The 23,746-nt window shown below is 36.3% G+C and overlaps 1 protein-coding gene across 4 annotated transcripts in view; it reads right to left on the bottom strand.

Moving 5' to 3' along the window:
* The window catches only part of CAMKMT (calmodulin-lysine N-methyltransferase), a 198,925-nt gene that overhangs the window by 26,642 nt on the left and 148,537 nt on the right, over positions 1–23,746 (bottom strand). For 3 of the 4 annotated variants that reach the window (XR_001465680.4, NM_001277589.2, XM_040697081.2), the window contains exons 4-7: positions 17,331–17,391; positions 14,211–14,265; positions 13,066–13,129; positions 7,854–7,920 (exon numbers count right to left, since the gene is read on the bottom strand). Coding sequence is in view for 3 of the 4 variants with exons in the window: in NM_001277589.2 (NP_001264518.2) it covers positions 7,854–7,920; positions 13,066–13,129; positions 14,211–14,265; positions 17,331–17,391 (247 nt within the window). In the remaining variant the exon portion in view is untranslated. Of the gene's footprint in view, positions 1–7,853; positions 7,921–13,040; positions 13,130–14,210; positions 14,266–17,330; positions 17,392–23,746 lie in introns of all 4 variants that reach the window. The other variant, XM_040697080.2, reaches the window with a different exon arrangement.

Raw genomic sequence — 23,746 nt, 5'->3', positions numbered from 1 at the left:
ACAATTTTCTTCCACTCTGTTATCCACAAACAGTCACAAACTTACTCCATTATCCTTGAAATTCTCCTTTAAAAGTGTCTACAAAAACTAGAAAGAGGTTAGACTACTCTTGTGCCTCAACCCTTGTCTATCATGCTGACTACAGGTATCCTTGTTATCCTTCCTCACGATATTTATCTCTGGTCTTAGGCCATAGATTTTCTAACTGAAATTGCCTTTTTGATATGCATTCATACAATGCTTGGTATGACTCATGGTGAAGCCTCATCACATTAATGTAGTAACAAAAATGAAAGAAAAAACAACAAACCTAATAAAAAACAATCAAACAAACAACAAAAAAACCTACAAAACCAAGACACCAACAAACCCCACAATCTTGGCTTTCCTGCCTAGAAGTTGCCTGTTAAAAATGGACAATAAAGTTACTTGCTCCCCTTATTCCTCATTCTAAGAGTATGTAAACAACATACAAGGCTGCTCTGAAAATAACGCCTCCTCATTTATTATGTTGGCCCATGATGCCTGAGGCAGATGTTGGTGGTATGGAAGTAGAGGATGAACCTTCCCATCAGTATCCCATTACATGATGTTGCTGTGTGACAGATGGCAGCAGATGGGCTTCTGACATGGAAGTGTGGATGAAGGAAAGGTGTGTCACTGAATGCCACCCACTGACATTCAGTGATGCTTGCTGAATGTTTATGGAAACCAAACAGTGGATGTGAGCACAGTGGGGTGGTGGGTGGTGCATTTCAGCAGAAGTCATAGCGGCAGTGGGTCGCTTCCACTTGGACTGATTTTTATGAACATGGCATGCAGGCTCTTGTTCACTGATGGTGAAAATGCACAGCTACGGGTGGTGACTGTGAAAAATAGTGTTCTGTAGCTGAGGATTTGCTCTGTCTAGTGATGTTATTGTGCTCTTTGCATCTGTTGTAGTTGCTACGGAAATAAATAGGAGGCATTACTTTTGGAGTGATCTACGAATTTTGCTAAAATTCAAATGGGAATATTACAGTTATATGTCTTCAAATATAACAGTTCTAACACTCGGTTTTGCTGTTACTAAATTTTTGGGTCATAATAAATACACTGCAGGTAAATACAGCTGTTTCAGAATAAAGGTTTCCATTTTGCAGACATATCACAACCCATCATTCAGCACGATTGTTTTTTTTAAAGATGGGAGAGTATCTTGTATAAAAATGTTATTAATAAAAAATTACCAACACTGGTGTTTGTGAAATTGCCTTTTCCTTTCTCTCCTCTATATCAATAAATTCTAAATCACTCTTTATTCAGGAGATTGACTACAGCTTATAGCAAGTTTCATGTAGTTCATTATGCACAAAATGGATGGTTCTTACATTCTAATTCAGACTGACATGATAGAGTATTTTATTATGGTATAGTATTTTATTATTAATTAAATGCATCCTTTCAAAATACAAGACAGCATAAGCACACACAGCACTGCTGAGATCAGGGAGTGTAAGCTTTGTAAAAACTGGGTTTTTGAGTAAAAATATGAAGGAAGACAGTTTCTTGCCCTATGGAAAGTAGTCTATCCATTAATATGGGGAGGAGAATCAAGGGAACAAGAAAAAAAAAAGTGAATTAGGAAGGGCTGAATGGGGGAAAAAGTTTGAAACAGCAGAGGCTACGCAATTCACACATGCTCAGATTCTGAGGGCAAAAGGGACCATTACAATCATCTAAGATTTCAAGTTGCTTCATCAAGCCCATATATCTTGGGAAATTAATACATGTTTAAGAACTGCATTCACTGTTTAAGAAACTACCACTTCCCATAGCAAGATGTTCTAATGTATTATCATTCTCTATCAAATCTCTTTTTTTTTTTTTTTTTGACTGAATTTGTCTAGCTTCAATTTCTACATCTTGTTAGGTACTTGTAAGCTAGATTATACAGTGATCTTCTATTAAAGGCTTTTTTTCCCCACATGAGACTTTCAGATCAAAATCAATTCATTTCTTAACAATCAAGTCTTTTCTTTGACAAGTTAAGTAAACAGAGCCCTTTAACTCTCTCATTTCTGAATCCTGATTCACTCTTGTGCCTCTTTCCCAAATCCCTTTCATTTTCAGTAATATGTTTCACGTTTGAATAACTGAATATTAACAGAACGTTAATGAAATAAGCAAAGATGACACTATAAGCATCATTTTGTCAAAATTTAAAGTTTATCCCAACTCTCCTATGCCTGTGACAAAGATTAGCAGAGAGCACCTGTGAAGGAGATAGCCTACTGAAAGTGTGTAAAAAGTACTTGACTGTCTATTGAGGCAGAGCCAAGGTAGATAATGAAGGACAGACAAAGGTACAGTGGTAACACCATGGACCAGGGAACACAATGTAAGGATTTACTAAAAAGTATGGAAATACAAAAGGGCATAGGAATAAAAAAACGGAAACAAACAAAAATAACCCTTAGATTCTAACATCTTGTGGACATTTTCCTTTTAAGCTCTAGGAAGAACAACACAAGTTTTCTTATATCAATGGTCTCCATCCAACCTTCCTGTCCAGTCCACAAGAGTACAAGAACATTTTTGCCAAAATGGTGCTCTTAAAGGTGAGAGGATAATAAAATGTACTGAGAATTTAACCAAGAATTATTTCAAATAATGCCATGCTATACTTTTAGACAGTACATGCCTCTTCTCTTTGCACATAGAATTTTCTCAACAAATCTTGCAAATTTTCCCTTTTTCCTAATCATATATTCATAACTGGTCACATAGAGATGATAGACAAAACTTCAACGTGATTTAAAATCAGCTGCCATTTTGTTAAGCCTATGCAAATGGCTGAGATACACAAAACAAAACAAAAAAACAAAAAAACCAACCAACCAACCAACAAACAAACAAAAAAAACCAACAAAAAAAAACCAAGGTTGGAAGTCAGTGAAAGTCAGGTGATACTGTCAAACAGTAAAGAAAACTATGAGAAGCATGATATCATCGCTCCAAACATGAAATTGCATCCAAATGAAGAAAGGACCACAGACTTTACAAATTAAGTCAGACAGAGTAACAATACTAACAGTGCTCTTATCTTGCTCTAAATCTTCCTGCTAGCTAATGATTAGGATATAGAATGAGAACTCACAAAGGATAGCACCATTTCAGAGAGATGAAATTAATTATTTGTGCACTAACTGCAGAAGAAACTGAAGACACTTTCATCACAGAACCCAATTATGATGGAAGATGTCTTCTTGAAAAAGAAGTCCTGCTTTACAAAACTTCAGGAGTTCTTAAAAGGGGTCAACAAGTATTGAGATAAGGGTGATAGTGGGTAGGACAGGCTGCTTCTGATTCCAAAGGACTACTGGAGAAAACCCATACCAACAACATTTAAGGAACGTAGACAGCCATGGGATAAGAGTCCTGCCAGGGCTAAAGAATGGAACAAAAGACAGGAAACAGAATAGTAGTAAATGGTCAGTTCTCACAATGAAGGGAGATAATCCGCGGGGTTTCCCTGGGACCTGTTCTATTTAACATGTTTACAACTGAGGAGCACTGAAGTGGCAAAGTTTGCTGACACTATAAGGTTATTCAACATAGTAAGGAAAATAGCAGGCTGTAAAGAATTGCAGAAGGATGAAACTGAGGTTTGGGACAATAAAATGGCAGATGAAATTCTGCATGGATAAATACAAAGTGGAAAACAGGAACAATAAACCTGGCTTCATAAAGGAAATGGAGAAAAATTATAATTATCAGAAAGCTCCTTATTTTATGACAAACAATATCATGAAAACATTACAAGACTGCCCAACTACAGTGAAAACGCCAATTACTGTTGGGCATTTTTAGGAGAGGAACAGAAAGAATACTTATGCTACTACATATATATATAATTTGCACACATTTTAAATGCAGTACTGTTTGTCCTAATCTGAAAGGCAGTAGTCTGAAACCAGGAAAGAATCAGAAAAGGACAAGTATGATCAGAGGTATGGAATGGCCTCCACTTGAGTTGAATTTTCTCTGATAGACAGCTACAAATACACAATGGGCACCAACAAATGGACATTGTTTCTTCCCACACATACATAAAAATATCAAATGAAGACAGAAGTAACCAGAAGTCTTTTCTTCCTAACAAAAGAGCAGGAAACTATTCTTCTGACAGCCTCCTCCTTGCTGTGTATGCAAGAACACCACATAGGGAGACTGGAGAAGCAGTTCAAAGAAATTTCCTTTAGGGTTATGAAACTGACAAGCACAACTAATTCAATAAATATGCTTCAAAAGTTTGAGTTTAGCATCACATTGATTAGATGACTAAAAACATAGGAATCTTTATTAAAGCTGTCCTATGTTGATAGAACCTGTTGCATGATTCATTGAAATTAGGACAGTTAGAAAGCTGGTTTATTGGAAGAACACTGCAGTAAGATTAAAATATTAATATGCTGGCAGTTATGGAAAAAGAAGTAATTAATAGAAGAATGGAATCATGGCCATGTAGTACTGCTCTGCTGTTGAGACCTGTGGTGGTGCAGCTCCCTGGGTCACTTTATGATCTCAGGATAAACCAGCATTGTGTTTTTGTCTCTGTTACGGGTGCAGTGAGTTGGGACAATGAGGCACCCCCAGACCATATCTGGAACTCCTGCTGCCTGGAAAAGTACTGGAATTGTATAGTTGGTGGAATGTTCACTTTCAGTTACTTGTATTATATATATATTATATATATTTTTTTGTGTGTGTGAGTTCTAATGCTTACTATAAGATGAGCAAAGAGTGCATGATACATTACTACTAAATAAATCAAGTAGTGCATCATGCAACAAGCATTCCTCTCACTGTTGTATGTACTCGTTTATATCAATGTGAAGTGTAATCTCTCTGGACCAGCTCTCAGCAACTAAGACTAGATGTGTCTATGCCTAAAACTCCTTTGAGTTTAGGCAATAAATATACAAAATCTTAAGAGTCCCATATCAGCAATAAGTATACAAATTTTGTTCTTAACAGTCAGTATTCTCAGAAAAGGGAGTCTGGTGGAAGAACAATCTCCCTGGTAGACGAGAATAGAAAAGACTGTTAACCTTTAAAATATATTGCAAAGCCTTCTCTTTGTTAAAGCTTTTCCATTGTGTCATATGTGATAACAACGATTTTTCAAAATTCTATGATATAAATCCCTATTTCATTGAGATTTCCACATGAAGAAGGAAGAAAAAGAGCAAAGATTCTATAAATGTTATTCCTAATTTGATTGTGGTAGACATGTTAAAAGCAAATGTGCTGCGCATGTTGCACCAATAATACCTGATGCTACAAAGACTGCTATCAGGATAACTCACAGGCTAAGTTATGGTATAAACTTGAAGTGGTTCAAGGATAATTTCTCAGCTGTGAGAAAAACGAAAATCATCAAACCTATACACAGTATTAATAATTCACTTCCCTATGGCAAGTCGTTACTAGTAATTTGGTGGCATTTATGTACCTATTCCCAGTAAGCATTAGCAAGGAATTCTAATACTAGAAGCTAAAAATAAGCATAGAATTCCATAACCATTGCTGAAGTATACTGTTTACTAAATATCTATTATTACAACACATAATATGTCAAACTGCCAGTTTGGCTTACATTGCTGTACTTTTAAACAACAATCAGGAGTTGGCAGAGAGCTAGATAAGTGCTAATTTATTGCATTTTGTATAAATCTAAATAAATAAATGTATGGCATGTTGTCCTAAGCTAACTTCACTTGACTGATAATGGATTGCTCCTTTTTGCATTATACATTTTTTGGCAAATTTTCCAGGTCTAGATTTGAATCTGAAATATCATAACTAAATCTCCTACTGCTAATTTGTACTCCTGGTTCAAGGAAAAGAGTGTAAGATCCCAAAGTGAGAAGATGCAGTGAGAAGGGTCTAATATTTTTTATATGTTATAATGCTCTAATTTTCATTGGACACTTTAAATGGCACTTAAGAGTGAGGAACACAGAAACACATAGTGCCTACTCCAGATTAAATTAATGTTGAAGTATGTCACTTAAGTGAACCATTTAAAGCCTGCTAGCTCTAAACAACGTAAAAGAAGTCACTTAATGTCACTCTGTTTGACAGTGTTGCATTTTTCCCTATAAAACATTGTATTGTATTGTGGTTTTTTAGTATGCAAACACCAGGCTTGGGGTAGTAGGAAGAGTCAGAGTTATAGTAATATTTCAGCTATTACATCAGCCTTTTAAGTTTCTTCAAGGCCTTGAGGTGTGATCAAATAACTTTGTTACTGTCATCATCATCACTGAATCTGAAGGACTGATCCACCCATTAGCACTTAACAAATAATTTAATGTAAAAACCTCAATTTTCACATGAGAAAGCAACAATTAATGTGTATAATAAAGGTTGAATGATGGTCACTATTTAGAACACTTATAAGAATTTACAATGCTACAATGAACCTAGAAAAGTCTTCAGAAGTAAAAATCAAACTAAGTTTTATTATGAGAACCTTATATTTGTATATAGTACTTCACCTGATTTTTTAATTTAATTATTTTTATGGAAACAACAGCCCCAAATCCATTGTACTCAGTAAGTTAAACACTTGACATTTTTACTCCTTATAGTGCAATATTTTATAAAGTCTAGATATGTTTATTAATTAGTGATTATTAACACCCAGTAAACAACATCATCTCTTGTAAAAACACAATCTTTCTTCACAGCATGAAGCCAAAATCTATTATTCACTGATTCCATATGCTGAAATACACTCAAATGATCACAAATGACCTTAAGCATTAGATAAATGTAAATGAGGACAGGGTAGAAAATGTGCTTTTGATTGATATCTAAAAGACCAGGTTTGAAGTCTTGACAAGGGATGAAATCTGAAATCTTACACAAAGTAGATGGTAATTGGAAACCTACAAAATCTAAGCTTCTGCATAGATGTACTGCACAGGTCTGAAGTTGCTCACAAGTGTTCAGCACATGGAGCCTCAAAGACTATTCCTGGACTCTTGTGGCCTTTGTCTATTTGGGAAACAAGTATTAGGATGCACAGATATCTCTCTAAGTTCTATTCACGTATACCCCAATAAAGGCAGAATTTTCCTAAGGACTCACTTAAAAGAATTTCTCTACATAGAATGGCTACATAAGCATAGAATAAATTATGTGAATGAGAGCCATTGAAGTTGTATGTGTTTAGCCCTCTACATTAATAAGCTTATTCTGCTCTAACAACTTGGGCTTCTTTAGCCCCTTTTCAGCTTTACTTTAGCCACTTTGATAGGACTGAGAACCCTTCTTCTGGAATAAAAGTCCTTTAAAGAAAAAAAAAAAAAAAGTGAATTTTTAGGCAGACACATGCACTATTTCATCTCAGGTAGCCATCTCTGAGCACATTCTTTGTCACAACTCTTTACCTTAAATATGAAGAACTTTAAAATTTGCTTTTTAAATATTAGAAAAGATGAACATGCTTCACATTCTCTTCTGTTTCCAGGCCCTACCACACCTGAAGACCAGGGAAATAGATAGTTAAATAGCTAACTAAAGTGGCATCAATTACAGGGTGGATCAGGAATGGTTTTGGAGATGATAGGAAACCAAACTCTCTGGACCTCTACAATGTTCACATACCTTTGGAAACAACCGAGTTTATTTTTAATACCTCCAAATTTCTGTCTTGCATCACTTAAATCATGATACATACGTATTCTTGCTGTATACACCTGTGTCAGTGTAAGTAATATGTCACAAATTTACACATTTAGATTAAATATATAATTACATGCGAGAATCCATAAAACACTGTAGTAGTAATAGTACCTTACCAGCTTGACACTTTCTGAGTCTTAAATACTCCTGCAATTACGTTTCTTGTGATGATGTCACTTACATCTGTAGTGTATTTGTTAAGAATTATAAATAAAACTAGAGCAATAATAAAAATAATCAAAAATACCTTTTTACATCAGTAATATCTTCATAATGTCTTTAATCTATTTGGTCTTCAAACTGCGTTAATAGTCATTCTGTGCAGAAGCATAAATTTCATAATGCTACTCTGGTTTGGCTGCCATAAATCTACCCAGCCTCTTGCTCTTGTTGCCCACCTCTATTGAACATTCCTTCATTAACACTTCAATTTCCAGAACGGCTAGCGCTGTAGCTATAGAAGATGCTGAAATACATTTCCCTATCTTACTTATACTTAAAAGGAATTATTATTTACAACTATAGGAATTACAGAGATTTCTTAGCATGCTCACTTTGCAGTTTAGTTGGTGCTGCTTTCAACTGTATCACTAGATCACAGTAGGAAGGCTTTGGAAGCTTTTGGTTTTGAGGCCCAATACTGCCACAAGGTATGAACCTTTATTCCTGGCTCTGTCTGTATGAAATCTATCATGTATCAGGAGCACCTTCACCTGTAGGCAAGGGGGTTTCTAGTTCATTTGCTTTCTTGAGAAAACTGTGGAACTGCCATAGAGGAAAGCATAATGCAACAAATGACTTTTGTTCTCCATAAGAGTCCCTCAGCTTCATGTCTGTGCCTCCTTCAGCCTGGAAGATAGGTAACAAATTCGGGTAGCCACACAGGCAGGCCAGTGCAAGAGCTTTCAGTGAGAAATATCAAAGGGTGCAGTGTTCAGTCACCTATGCCTAGGAAGACAACCTTCATAATCAATCATTTTTAGTTAGCGAGAAGCTACTGGCAAGTAAAAGGTGTAGCAAGTAACCAAGGAACTGTGAGAACATTAACCAGCATCCAGCATGAATCCATACGTATTTGAACGGTTCACTCTCAAGTATCAAAAATTACCTTAAAAGGACAATTTTGATAAAGACCTCAATGATTGTTCATTCTTAGTTAAAATACAGGAAACACGATGTAAATGAGGAGGATATTTGTAGGTGTGCAAAATATGTTGGATGCTGAATACTAATGTCAGACTAATTTAAAAAATGACTAATGTAACTTTTTCTTTGTTATGCTGAAATCTCATAATGGGTCTTCCTAAATTTGTTGACTGTTTAAGATAAGTTATTTTAGGAAAGTCCCTATCCAAACAACGGGGAAGAAAAGACAACTGATAGTTTGTGATACCAAAAATTAGAGATGAAATGACAGAGGAGTGGTTTAAACAAATCTCTGGACTTCACACGTGCCTTCTAAATCTTTTCCATAATATGCACTGGGAAGTAGTAATACATGGTCAATACTTGTGAAGCAAAAGGAAGGCACAGATAATTCCATGAGCAAAGCATGCTGTTTTCTCAGAGGAGGTAGAAGTAACGTTACTGATAAATTAGCTATACTTCACTTAAATTATATAAATGGGCAAAACTATTAATAATTGTTATAACCATGTTAACACTAGCTTTTTTTTAAATAATTTATAAGCCCATGTCTTCAGGCATTCAGGCTGAACATGACCTTTTTAACCTAAATTTCCCAGGACTGTTGAAAGATCCATACACTATATTTTAATGGCCATTATAGTGCACTGCAACAATGTTTTGTATTACTGATGCTTTTAGACTGCAGTTCAAGTCACTATCGCATGGTGTGAAACAGAGCTAAGGCAGAAGGTACACAGCCTCTCTGACACAAGAGCCAGTTTTTTACAAAAATGAATGGTATCCTCAGATATGGCTGTGATGAAGTGCATAGAGATGCTTTCAGCGTTCTGCAGAAATCTGTCATAGAAATGACCTAAATTGAAAAATTTGTAACCGGATGAATATTACCCAAAATTTCCAAGAGGAATGAATTTGATACTTTGCCTGTGTAAATCTTCAATATTTGATGTAAATATCTACATTTTTATTTTTTAAATACTGTCTTCATTTAAATTATCATGAGAGAACTTAGATAAAATCAACAATAAAGTTTTGAACAAAGCTGAAAAAGCAAGACCATCCATCTTTATTTCATTGATTTGGCCATGAGAATGATCTGCTAAACAATTAAAATCCGCCAATGATAGGGAAAAGGAATGAGTTAGAATGAAATCTTTCCAATGGCTTAGTAACTAAAATTATAATATCCATTAAAAAATTCTGTAAACCTCGTGCATAAGACCACTGATTAATATAAAATATAGCAACATATTTTACAGTGTAGCGGTTAAAATCACAACAATGACGTGAAATTAACACATTCATCAATTGTATTAGCTTGTAATATTTCAATAACATATCCTAATACAGATATGTATTCACAATGTGCACGTGAACACCTCATATGCCAGTATGAAATGGAGAACAATGTGAAAAATGTCAAAAACTAAAGGAAAAATCAAATCCTCAAAAGCTTGAGACTTCACAAAGCAAGGCTGTTAGTTACGCTCACTGAATAGCGATAACAACAACAAAAACAACAATAATTATGATGATGATGATAATACAAAGGCAGATTCTCAGAAGCAATGCACTATTGCCAGGTCGATTTTCAATTACATTTCACTGATGTATTCATTTGTTTCTTAATGTGCTCATCTTGCCCATTAAGAATAATTAGCAGGCTTGCTTGGTGATTTCCTGGCTTCTGACAGTGATTTTTTTCTTTTTTGTTGACAACCACTTTTACTTTTTGGAAAGTAATTTTTGGATATTATAGTATGACTGGCATGTAATTTAAGCTTCCTAAGAAATTTAAAGGGAAGATGTAAACAGTAATTTTTAAATGAGATTATTTTAATGTATAATACCTACATAAAAAGCATAATACTAGGCATTAACTGCTCCTGAAGAGAAGAATCTAGACAAGAAAACAGTATTTTATCCCACATTAATTTAATTTGGTATGCTAAACAATTAAAAAATGACACCAGCCATAGAAAAAATTAGCAGAAATGTATCATCTGTAGGCTGTGACACTTGAAGCCAGACACTATTTCCAATTACACTAAAAAATTCGTACTGATTTTACTGAGTCTGGTGTGGCTGAAACAGATCTAAATTTAGCCTGAACTGTTCTAGCTAATCACTATACAAAAGAAGGCAAAAGAAAATTACCATAAAACAGATCATAAAATTACTACTGAAGTCCATAAAACACATAAAATGCAACATAAATTTTACTCTGTGTGCTTTTAAGAATACTTTCTACCTACACTGTAAAGTTCTTAGTCTGCTGCACTTTGGCACCCTGCTAATATTAAGCCCATTGTAAAATCCAACACAATAAAAGCATTTTGAATGCTGAGCCTTCAGAGCACCAAATGTTAAAAAAAGAAAAATAAATTCCTGTTAGAGCCTTCCACGAATCACACCTCTGAAAGGGATTCACTGAGTGAATGCAGATGAAGACTTCTGGCAAGACTTCCAGAAATAGAAGATATTTCTACAACATATTGTAAAAAAAAAAACAACAAAACAACAAAGGTGTGCTAATTGGATTATATTAGTGTATCTTTTTCAGAAAATAAAGCGCTTTAACTTCTTCAATTCCAAAGACTTACTGAATATTTCTAGCACGTGTCCATTTTCCTTGCTAAGGAAGACTCCTAAATTTCCAAAAAGTTCAGGTATGTTTGTGGAATCTGCTACACAAGCTATCTGCTGACTTGATGATTACTGAGCTCACCTGAAGCCTTCTGTGGGTAAAACGACCTTTTGTTAAATAACTCTGCTTTCAGAAGACGTCTGTTTGTTTTCTTAGGCTAGTTTTGAAACACTTTTCTTCTCCCACATTTTTTATTTTCATAATGACATATAAGAAGGACCGGGAGAGGAGATGCTTTATAAAATGCACAGAATCGTAAGTACTTTCTCCTCAGCTCATGGCTACTATCAGCTATATTCTAGCAAAATAAGAATCCTTAGAACATAACAGAGAACTTGAATTTTCAAGAAAAAGGAGACTTTTATCAGGTTTCCTTCAAGTAGTAAAAGGTGTAACTGTCTCTTGATTTCCGTGGAATTGTGAAAGTGTAAGCAATTACACTTGTCTGAGTTACCTTCGAGTGTTTTTGGCTGTAGTAGCCAACATTATCGCACTGTTACATCTGATTTAACAGTCATAAGCAATTGCTATTTTCCTAATCCACAACATCGTTTAACTAATTTTTTTCATTAAAGACTCATCATGTTGGCTTTCAAACACACACAGAACTCAAATCTAAGCAATTCTTACGATTCAGAGGCCAAAACCTGAAAAACTAGTCTGCCTTAACATGCAAATAGAAAGATTACCAAGGAAAAAAGCAAATAGATATCTTCCATTTTTTCCTCTCAATTTCTAAGGGCTATTAGTATTCACTATATATATCTGTTCCTGTTCTGTGCTGATATTTAATGTGGCCACAAATTACGCTCACTCATTCTCTCGCTTAGCCAAAGTACAGTTCAATTTTCTGAACTATGTGCTCATATTAGAAGGGCATAATAGCAATTTATTCTAATATAATAATATAAGACATACAGTAAAATACTTTCTACATGGGACAGAGTAATCTTACATCAAGGGACACTGTGATAAATTGATAATTGTTTAGGCACACTAAATGGGTAATTGGTAGGCAGTTATAACTTATACCAGTAACGAAAGAATGCATTTCAAAATACACTATGGTAACATACAAATACTATGCACTTTTAAGAGGCTAATATATAAAAATAAAAAAAAAGAAAAGGAATATAATTAAAAAAAAAACAAACATGAAACATCACCCATAAACCTAGTTTCTCCTGCAAAATGAATATGTGAAGGAGAGCTGATGATTTGATTCACTGCTGTACCTCCTGTAACTGCAGCTTACACACACAGAATCCTTCAGCACTCAACCATAAGACAAATATTTACTGCTATACTTGCTGTATACCAACACGTACATTTTTAATTAACAAGTAAAATGTCAGATCTATTATGGGGGAAGCTGCAGCTCTGCTCAAGATATTCTGCATCTGTTTTTTTAATTACTTATGTGGGGACTTTTTCTTAATATACCCCTTGCTGTCTGTCTTTATATCGATTGTTACTCAGCCAGTAAAAACGAACGAGCACAACAAACCAGTTTTCTATCTGAATAAGGATACTTTTGATGGCCTTTTCATTTCCATCAGTTAACAGAACTTCTTTGACATCTGCAGAAATAGCAACCTGAAAAAAAGAGCACAGCAAACAATGAGCAAATATGCTTGTCTGTGTGGAAGTGAAGACAGGAGTGACAAGCCTTCAGTATCATGCTTCCTCACCTATTTCTCTGTAACAATCTTCAATCTTTTTTCATTTTATGTCTGCATTATTTTAATCATTCAATCAAATCAGTCAATACTTTTATCATTCCATTTGCGGGAGCCTCTATCTTGCTATCATTCTGTTCCGTAATTGCATTGTGACAGCGGATGATGGTATTCTGAGAGGCTTTCATTTGCGGGCTTCTGTTTATCTAGTAGAGCCATCATACAAGGCTGTCACTCTGCCTTTCAGCTTGCTTCTGTCTGACTGCCTGATGCCCTTCATATAACTTTGCATTGCAGGCAGATGGCTTTGTAAGGGTAATTTTTTTGTGAGCTTTGACATGCTCGCACATTGGGCTGTAACCTCGACACATTGTATAAGAGCGACAGGTTTGTCAAATGCCAATCAGTGTAACAATATGCTTTTATTTGTAGAGACATAAAAACTTGTCTAATGCACTGCACTGCTACATAATATCTCCTGAATACATGACTCAGAACCCAGAGAATGGTGAACGACTCTCCTGAATGGCCAATCTAATTCAAAAGAATCTAATTACTGAGAGCTCTGGATCATGTTTGTTGGTGTAATAATGCAGGCAAAACATTAGCAGCTATATCATGGTGCTCCAACTGTGATTCGCCAGGCTATTCCTGTATCTTAGCAAATGGGACTATAATCTGAAAAAAAAAAAAAAAAAAAAAAAAGCAAAAAAAAAAAAAAAAGCTTCAGCTATGGCAATGAAAGACAGACCATACGTGGCCTGGAATGTCACAACAAGAGATATTGACTACACGGAGGTAAAATGTTTCTGCTCATCGAGGCAACCATAAAATCAATACGATACGAAAGCAAGTCAATCTAGAAGGTCTCTCAAGACTCTGCAGCTTGACCGCAGCTGAGGCTGTTGACAGTTCTCTGACCCAGCAGTTGGAGGCACTGGAACATTTTTCCTTTTGTTTCTTCCTCTGAATGGGATTGGAATTGAGAAAAGACCTACCATGAGCCCAGCCAAGCATGTCATGCCACCCCCTAGCTCACACACAGCAAGGTCCCTGAAAGAGAGAAAGGAAATGGTAGAACCCATACAAATTAGATGAAAATGGTCAGAGAGACATATATGTTACAAGAACAAATTGCCATCTGCAGTAAGAACGGAGCTACCAGGAAGTTGTAGAGACATGACTGGGCTACCTCATGTCGTTTTGCGTTTTAAAAATAATTATGAAATAGAAAAGTCACAAAGCAGGCAAACCAGTGGGGGTTCCCTCATTAGTGTTCAGTGCAACATTACCACCGCTGAGCTGAAAAATCTGAGAAGGTTCCCTTTTTTCCCTTGTCAATGGCTCTGTCTTTTAGAACTAAACTAGCTAGAGTAGCGAAAGATAATTGTTAGGAAAGGATAACAATGTTAATCCACATTCATTCTTGCAAAAACAGTTAGAGAAGTAAATGGAGAAATTAATATTATTTATATATTGCTCCACATAGTTATGCTCAAAAGCCTTTTGATATTAAAAAAGAGAAGTTTTAAAACACGCCATATACCACAAAACAATTACCCATGAAGAAATCCGATCCTTCAATTAGCACTTACAACCGCAAGTGACCTACAAACAATACTGTTAGGAACAAGGAAGGAACTGCAAACAGTTAAGCCACAGAAAACCAAACGAAGTTAGCATCGAGAGTCTGAGCTGAGCCCAAGCATAGGGTTGAATACGCGGTCTAAAAGGTTGCTTTTAGCTCAGACCATAGCAGGCAGTTATTAAGATGTGAGAGTGAAAAATAATTTGGTGCACAGAGTGTGCCGGATGGGGGCTTGCAGGGGGAGCCATAAAGAATGTTCTCCACAGCCCCCGCCTGCCCTGGGAGGGAGGAGGGAAGAGGGAAGAGGGAAGAGGGAGGAGGGAGGGTGGGAGGGATGCTGAGCGAACGCCGAAACTGCGTGAGGCAGCGGTTAGGGCAAGGCAGGGCTTCAGTTTGGGAGCACAACGGCTTCACAGCTAAATCTATGGCAACTGCTACAGCTGCCAGAAGCGTTCCCACGGAAATAGTTTTGACAGGCAGAAAGTGGAATTTCGGCTTGGCAGACTTTTTGGTGCTCCTTCTCCTCTAAAACACCCATGATTTAAAACCTAGTTCTATATACCATTTCCACACTCAGTCTAAGATGAACATCTCAGATGTGACCTCGATACCAGATTACAGGCACCAGTATTTTGTTCACTGGGGCCACTGGACTATGCTGTATGACAACACACTAACATTCACCATCTGGGTAGGATAGGTTTATCTTACCGAGACCGTAGATTTTCTTTGCAAAATGTCTGTTTGTCTTATTTAATGGAAATGAGAATAAAGATGGACACAGCTTGGAGGAACAAGCTGTACCTAAACCCAGTGAGAATTAAAAAAAGATAGTGGGAAATTTGCAGTTTGTGGTTTAGATAGAATAATTGTATGTTTTTCCTCACACAAATTTCGGTTCTCCAAGCCATACGTTACATCTATATATCTACATAAGGTTATACGTCACAGTATTTACAAGGCACTCTTTTCATTTATCAAAATAAACAAAGAATGCATCCAGTGTGGGATTTTTGTTGCATTCTGAACCAAATGTGCATGTACGTAATACAGACACACGTTTACACATATAAACCACTCTAGTGCAATTTTCCCATATTAGCAATTTTTACAGACATTTATAAATGACAATTAAAATAAGAAACTCTGCTCTGGTTGTGCTGTTCATAGGGCAGAAGCCCAGGAACTGAGGAATTGAAACTGTGACTTCCTCTATGGAAGTTTGACTGCCAACAGTCTCTGAAAACAGAGTGTACAAGCAGTTATATGTGCTGGGACGGTAAAGTTCTAGAAGGATAGCACAACAGCAGCAGAAGTGAAGAAAAGAGGTTCCTTAGCTGTCTCCTCTGGTGGGGTGGGCTGCTGGAGCAAAAATGAGGCTGTATAAACCAGGGCAAGATTTAGAGCCAGATCTTGTCCCTTGCCATAGGACAGGCAGAAATGGTTCCAAAAGAAGGAAGATTTAGACTGGATATAATGAAAAAGTTCTTTACAATCAGGGTGGTGAAGCACTGGGACAGGCTGCACAGTGAGGTGGTGGATGCCTCATCCTTGGAGACACACAAGGTCAGGCTGCCAGGGACTCTGAGCAACCTGATTTAACCATAAGTGTCCCTGTTCATTGCAGTGTAGTTGGACTAGATGGCCTTTAAAGGGTCCCTTCCAACTGAAAAAATTCTATAATTCTATGATCATTGACTTCAGAGTGGAGTCAGCAAACTGCAGGAATTACCTCAGGATTGGTGTAAAGGGCAAGGTCTCATAGACTGGACAGCCTGGTCCTCTCTAATTTCCCAACACCAAGTGTACACAGAGAGTGGGATTTTGCATACGTCAAGCTGGTTTGCTTGGTATTACCCTCATAGCCTTCCTCAGAACACAACTTCGGCCTGCAAATGCAGAGTTGTAACACCTCATTCATGCTCCTAGACAATGAAACTATAAAAATTTCCAAGTGCAAAGCTCTGTCTACTCAAGGGGGAGGAGGTGGATGCAGGACTGTTTTATCTTTCAGCATTCCTACTGGGTGCTTGATACCTGTCTTCTACAAGTTTAGAAAACATGAGAAATAAACAAAATTGAACATTCAAAACTGCAGGATATCTCAAAAATATTTCATAAAACTTAAATAGAGGTGCAAATTCTTCCATCGCTATATGCAGGAATTATTATGTACTTTATCAGGTTATATTTTGCTTGCTTTTGCAACAGATGTTGGTTTAAAGAGTGTCTTTTATTTTTCCTGACCTTCACAATCAGTACTGATCGATTGGAGCTTCACTTTTGTTTCCCAAAAATCAAAGTGAAATAAAACGCCTTGAGTGGAAATCAAAAGTCTTTGACATATAGCAGAAAGCTTGCTGTGCAATATTAGTACCCAAAGGCAGCTCAGAATTCTTTGTTAAGAGCAACATGCTTTCACCTTGAACATTTTAAATTTAATCTGAAGACTTAAATCATAGCAATCTTTACCATGCAGATACAATAAAACTAACAGATTGGAAAGTATCTTTTATGTTCAGATCTGTACCTGAATATTTCCCTGTGCTTTAGGCAGTAGTAAGCCAGTACTTCTTCAGATGGCCAGAGACCTATAAAACAAAAGACATTCACATTCTTAGAATAGATCTTTCTTTGTCTAAAGTAATCTTTGAATGTACGACCATCTGCAGATCTCTACCAATCGTTTCATTTTTTAAACTTGCCACAGTACCATGGAATACAACTTTTTTTTTTTTTTTTAATTTTTAATGGCACATTTCTGATTCTAAGCACTCGAACTGAAGATTTCATAGACTTCATCCTAAGAGAAATTTACTTTATACAGATATTCTCCCACTCACAAGTATTCAAGCATACAAATATGTATTACAGTCAGGACTTTAAAAGTTATGTACACATTAATTCTAAAAAAAAGAATTCTGACATTTGGCCATTCACATGAACATCAAACTGCCATTGTCAGTCCAGACTCCAGGTCCATCTTGCCTTGTAGCCTGTCTCTAACAGAGGATTGGAGCCTCCTTTGTTAGTTATCCTCTCTAGTCATATCATTTCTGCCCAGTTCCTTTTTATTCTGCTTCTTTTCTCAGGGAGGGCTCTTAGCTATTGTTAGCATCTGTCTGACCCTAAGTAACATGCTAATACAAGACTAATACAAGAACACAGCACAATTCCTCGTCATCTCTCCTCTCCTCCTTGGCAGTCTGTTGAGGCACAACTCCTAAGTTCTGTTTCATAGTCCCCAGAAGATTTTTCTGGTTGTCCTTTGGACTTATACAAATCTTCTTTGCCTACAATGGCCCATGGCAGAAAGTACCAGAGTTTTACTGCACTGTATAAATAGACATCTCTTCTCTCTTGTTTTGTACTCTCCTCCCTGCCATTTCCATTTGAGACCCTCCAGTTCCCATAGGAGTGCAGCCAGGAGCAATCCCAATTTTTTCACCTACTTCATCCTGTTTGTGACTTTGTAAGTTTCCAGTGCAGATCTTGCAGCGGTCACTTCCAACCCTGTCACATACTGAGAGGCACTCATGCAAATTTACCCCCTCAACAACAGTCATTCAAGAAACTCGCCTTTACTTTGGGCCAGTTTCCCACCTAACAGGAACAGTCTAACTGAAGCACAGCAGCCCATGAAGTGGGGAATGCAGTCCTGTAGGCCCAACGCTCTCCTGCAGGCATCTGTCTGTATTGCTGGAGGAGCCTAGGGAAAAGAGGCTCGCATTCAGGCACTTGAGATAGGCTCCCAAATTTAAGGGAGGATGAATCAAAGGCATATGCAGCCAAATTACAGTTGTATGTGTTTTCCATCTGTCGTTGCTTAGCAATGAGAAAACATGCTTCATGTCTATCCACAGGTCAAAACTAGGGTTAGCCTCCCCCCACTACACATAGCATTACAAATTACTATGACAGAAGCCTGACTACTTTAGTATTATAAACTGTAGACACTTCAGTGGTTTCAGTAAACTTAAAAACAGACATTTGGGAGCATCCTTTAGATGCTTCCAGGCAGGTAAATTGAATTCCATGTAGCTTACTATCTTTACACTATTTTTCGTAATTGTTTCTTCTCCAAAGACTTTAAAACACCACAGCATATTTAATGGAAGCAGAAGTTTGGGAGAAAAATTGTCTTCTTTTTAAATCACTTACAGCTTGATGGTAACCTTCAAATATATAATTCTTCCTGTCCACCCAGTAAATATTCTGACCTACCCCTATTCACAGTGAAAAATGATTAAGATTTATGAAGGTGTTGTCTGCATGCAAGTCAAGCAAAAGCTTAGGCAGAATTTGACCAAAACTTCGTGTATGACTTTTGTATGACAAAGATCTTATAGGTTAGAAAAAAACAACACACAAAACCAACAAAATAAACCAGATTGACAATTTGTATGTATGATAAAATCACTAAAGCACTGCTGTTATTTGTCCTGCTTCTTACTGGTTAGGCTGATTAGATATTAAAGTATGTGCTATTTTGTTTGGACTGCTAAGGGTTAAAATAAAACATTCACACACGATTACCCATTCTTCAGTGAAATATACACTAAGAATTGCACAGCATTTTCCATCTCCCTTTTGAGCAATTCAATGCTTTTGAGCATTGCAATATGCTAAAATGACAGATTTTGCAATAAACATAATAACTGTTTAAATATTTTAGTGTACAACATAAAGAATGTTTCAGCTTGCAATGACTGGTGTATACTCAAGCAATAAAAGTGGTGTTTTTTAAAATATTTAGTGAAGACATGGCTAATTTAATACCATTTATAATGCTACATATCTCACATTACACACACACACACAAAATAAAATAAAAAAAAACAAACTCTTTCATAGCAAACTTTTAGCCTGAGTGGATTTATCAAAATACTTGTCAAATGCAGCAAAATACTTCAACATCAGAGTTTTCAGTGCACTCAGTCAAATGTTTCTCACTTTTCTATGGTTATTACTGAAAGGGCACTTTAAATGGTGTCACTGAATCTTTTATGAGGGGTCACTGTTCTTTCCCCTGCTACCATTACAATGTTGATACTGGCTGAAACTGCTGAAATATTAGATAGCTCTGTGCTGAGAGAAGGGAAGAGCACCTTTGGAAAGACAATGCTTTTCTTAAGGCTGGTAACGTACGTGGCTCTTCCCCACTCCATTGGAAAGAAGGTATCACCTCAGCTGGCAGCTAAAGAAGAGGCAGTCAGAAGTTCCTTCACAAGCACAGGTATCAAGTGTGGAAGCACGCAGCACTTCCAGCTAAGCCAAGATGCCAACAGCAAGAATACCTGTGTTAATTTTAGTAAAAGGAAAAGCTTCTCGTGCTTGAACAGGTAGGTAAGCCTCTTTGCCTTCAAAACAAGGATAAGCTTAAAGATGCATGTGGAGGAGTTTGCATGCTGCCTTCTTCCCCTTCACTCTGACCTACATTTACCAATACAGTGACCTACATTTTGAAGTATAAGATAGTTCTACTTCTGATAAAAATGCTCAGCTGTAATGCAGAAATGCAGCAATTCCTGAGTTAAAAGCTACCACAAAGTTTTAAAAGCATAATTTGTTTCCTGCAAACACATACTGATATGCATGTATGAATTAAATTCCCTGTTAAATTTTAATATAATACAGGTATCATTAATAATATACAATAATTATTTGATATCCAAAATAAAATTGTTGTCAATTTGAATTGTGAATTTGATTATAAATACACAACATTGGATGGGTACCTATTTGCGTGTGCAATTACTTACACACAATGGTCAATTATTTACACTTGTATAGGCAAAAGAATATCAAAAGACCCCCAAATGGCATTTGAATCTAAAAGACCATAAATATACTGAAAGACATAGACAGCAGGGCTACAGATCTCACTGTAAAAGGAAACAGAGCAAACCAAGAGTTTCATTTAGCAAAAATAAATGTTTCACACCATTTGCTGTCATTTTTGAAGATATTTATCACCCTGAAAACTATGACGTGAAAACAGAGGAGGATTGCCAGAACGCCCTGGAATATTTATTGAAACAAATTAAAAAATCTAATTTGTGTTGGAATTTAAAGGCTGACTTCAAGAAGGATTGTGGTGATGCCTTCAGCAGTTCATGTCTCAGCTGGTAACCTCTCACTGTTAGGATGGATCCACTGCACCACAAAGTGTTTACTGTCCCATTTGTAAATGTACCACAAAGCCATGAAGTCTATACTTCCAGACAGCTTTGTGACAACACTGCAGTGGTAATGCTAGTAAGACATTAGCACTAAATAGTATCATGCCAGATGATGAAATGTTATATATACAGACACATACAAAATGCATTTCTACAGCACTTATCACCACATCATAACATCTCAGCACAATAATGGATTTTACCTCACAAGAATTTGATGACATAGTGAATTTCTATTGTTCAAATTCTTCAGGTTGGGAACCACACTGGGAGACAGAGACAGATTAAGTTACATAAATACACTGAATGAAATTCTGGGAAGGTCAAGAATAATGCCTGACTCATCCAAAATCCTTGAGGTATGATTTAACCAAAAAATTAAAAACCACACCCAAACTTTTCCCACAGAGAAAAAACACTTAAAAAAAAAAAAAAAAGGCACAATAGTGCTAAGAATACATAAACCAGGTTTCTTCAAACCTGTTCTTCAAACCAACCTTCAGCTCGCATGAATTAAACAACATACCGACTCCCCTCTGAAAATGCATTGTGTAATCATCAGGTGGAGCATCACTTCTCCAAAGTAACAAAAAAATCTGTTTATTTTCCTGCTCTATTACAATCTACTACCATTTAAAAATGCTGAATTCTCTATGAGATTACAGAAAATTTTGTTCTAAAAATAAAGGATCCAATATTTAAAAAAAAAATTATTGTTTCTCCTCTGTGGCTTTAACACAAATTTTACAGAATGCCACTATACGTTTGGATAGCAAATACTGAGATCTGATGTAAAGTTCTTAAAGTATGGCATACTATCAGAAAACGTTCAGCAATGATGGATTGTTGGGAATTTTAAGACACTGCCTTTTTAAAGAAGACGTTTGATTTTGGAGCCATTGGTTCTCTGCACTGCTTCATAGGTACAAAGAAGTCAGAGTAGCTGCTGATTACTTTAATTGGCATAGCACGAGATTAGTGCAACTCTGCTCTACTGTCTGCCACTGCTATACACAGCAAACAAAGGCACAACTGGAGGTGACAGGTGAACCATCCCTTGAAGCTCTGAGTAGAAGGTATAAAGCTGTCCTTCAAATGCCTCACTTGTACTAGGAGATTAACAAGTTTCTTTCCAAGCCAAGACAAATGGCAAGTTTTCTTCGTCACTTTTTCCTAGCACTTCACGCAGCCACATGTAAAGATGTCTGAACTAAAAGCATGATTTTATCAATGTTTATTTTTTATTTGCACTATTAAGCTGTGTGACATCATATTAACTTGAAGTTTCCAGTAAATATCAACCCTTAAATGCAAAGGTATCTTCCCCAGTTTAATATACTCAAATACATCTTTCTCATATGTCCTATTTGTGGGCTCCATAAAATCAGCATACCTGCTTTAACAGTCATCAAATTGGGAAGAAAAAAAAGCAATATAGGCAAAGTGATTAATAAACCAAACAGCAGCAGTTTTATTGAGCAGTGAAGGTTTACTGACTGTATGAAAGATATATTGTTGGTGTAGGGCAGAAACTACTATTGTAGCACAGTTATCACTTTAATTTCACTGTATGAAATCTTGTTTTCTATTAATTATGCCTTATATTTCGGTCACGAGGGAAGATAAGTTTGATGATTTCCTTCTGGTTAGATTTTTGTGCATGAGCACCACTGAGCACAGCCAGAAGCATGGTACATCTGCTGGAGGTCTTAGAAAAGTGAGAGAACAGGTAAAAATCAAGGTTCTACAGCAAAGCAATTTGGAGAAAAAATCAAAACAAGGCTCTAACCAATATTATGAACTGTTGTATTAATGAAGCACAAGAATTCACTTAGAAGTGAAAGAAAAATTATGAAGTTGTGGATGGTACCATTAAGACTAAGAAAGAGTGCATACATAGCACACATCTGCCAAATATACCTTGATAGTAATACATAGCATGATTGTCCTACTAATTTGAGTAACTGCTTGAGTAAAGAGCTCGTAATTAACTGTGTTGCTGTACTTGTTTATGTTACATGAGTAGTTCTCAAAAATACTTCCAGCTCTCAACTTTCATCAAACTCCACACATCAAATACCTAATCAATGTAAAAAAACTATCAAAAATGTTGCTCAGTATAGACAAGCAGCATTTATTTTCACTCACTTAGCACACAAAATCTGACACAAATGAAAGGATATCATCAATCCATGTTACCTAAGATCCCGTCTAAAATGTATTTAGTTTTAAAAAACCCCAAATACACATAACAAGGCACCATTACCATAAATGTTCAAGTTTTTAGCTACCTTAAAATGTATTTATAGAAAAGTGAAAACCTTCCATAGAAAATGGCTTTCATACTATTATAATGACAAGTGTTCAGTCACTTTAGACAAATGAAGAAATAAAGAGAATTAATGTGAGGAAAAAACAATAAAAAACACTAAGAAAAAACCCCTTTTTATTGAGTCTGCAGTACAGAGAAATCCAATTTTCAAACTTGTCTTCTCACGTTTACATTCATACCCATCTACAGCCCAAGCAGATAAAAGAAGGGTCAGTTTCACTAAATTGGTTGCACATAGTGTGCACGTAATTATAAAACTATTCACCAACAGAGGTCAAAATTCAGTCTGGGAGCAGATTTTCAAGAGGAACTAGAGAACACTGTGCCCTCCTGGACACTTGGCCACTTCAAGTATTAATGTAAGAGGTAACCGGATTTGAAAGTCCAATTGTCTAACCTGAGACTCTGAACACTGAAATTAATCTTAAGTGC

This window comes from Gallus gallus, chromosome 3 (assembly GCF_016699485.2).
Source record: "Gallus gallus isolate bGalGal1 chromosome 3, bGalGal1.mat.broiler.GRCg7b, whole genome shotgun sequence".
NCBI lineage: Eukaryota > Metazoa > Chordata > Aves > Galliformes > Phasianidae > Gallus > Gallus gallus.
This window is presented reverse-complemented; position numbering and strand designations above follow the sequence as displayed.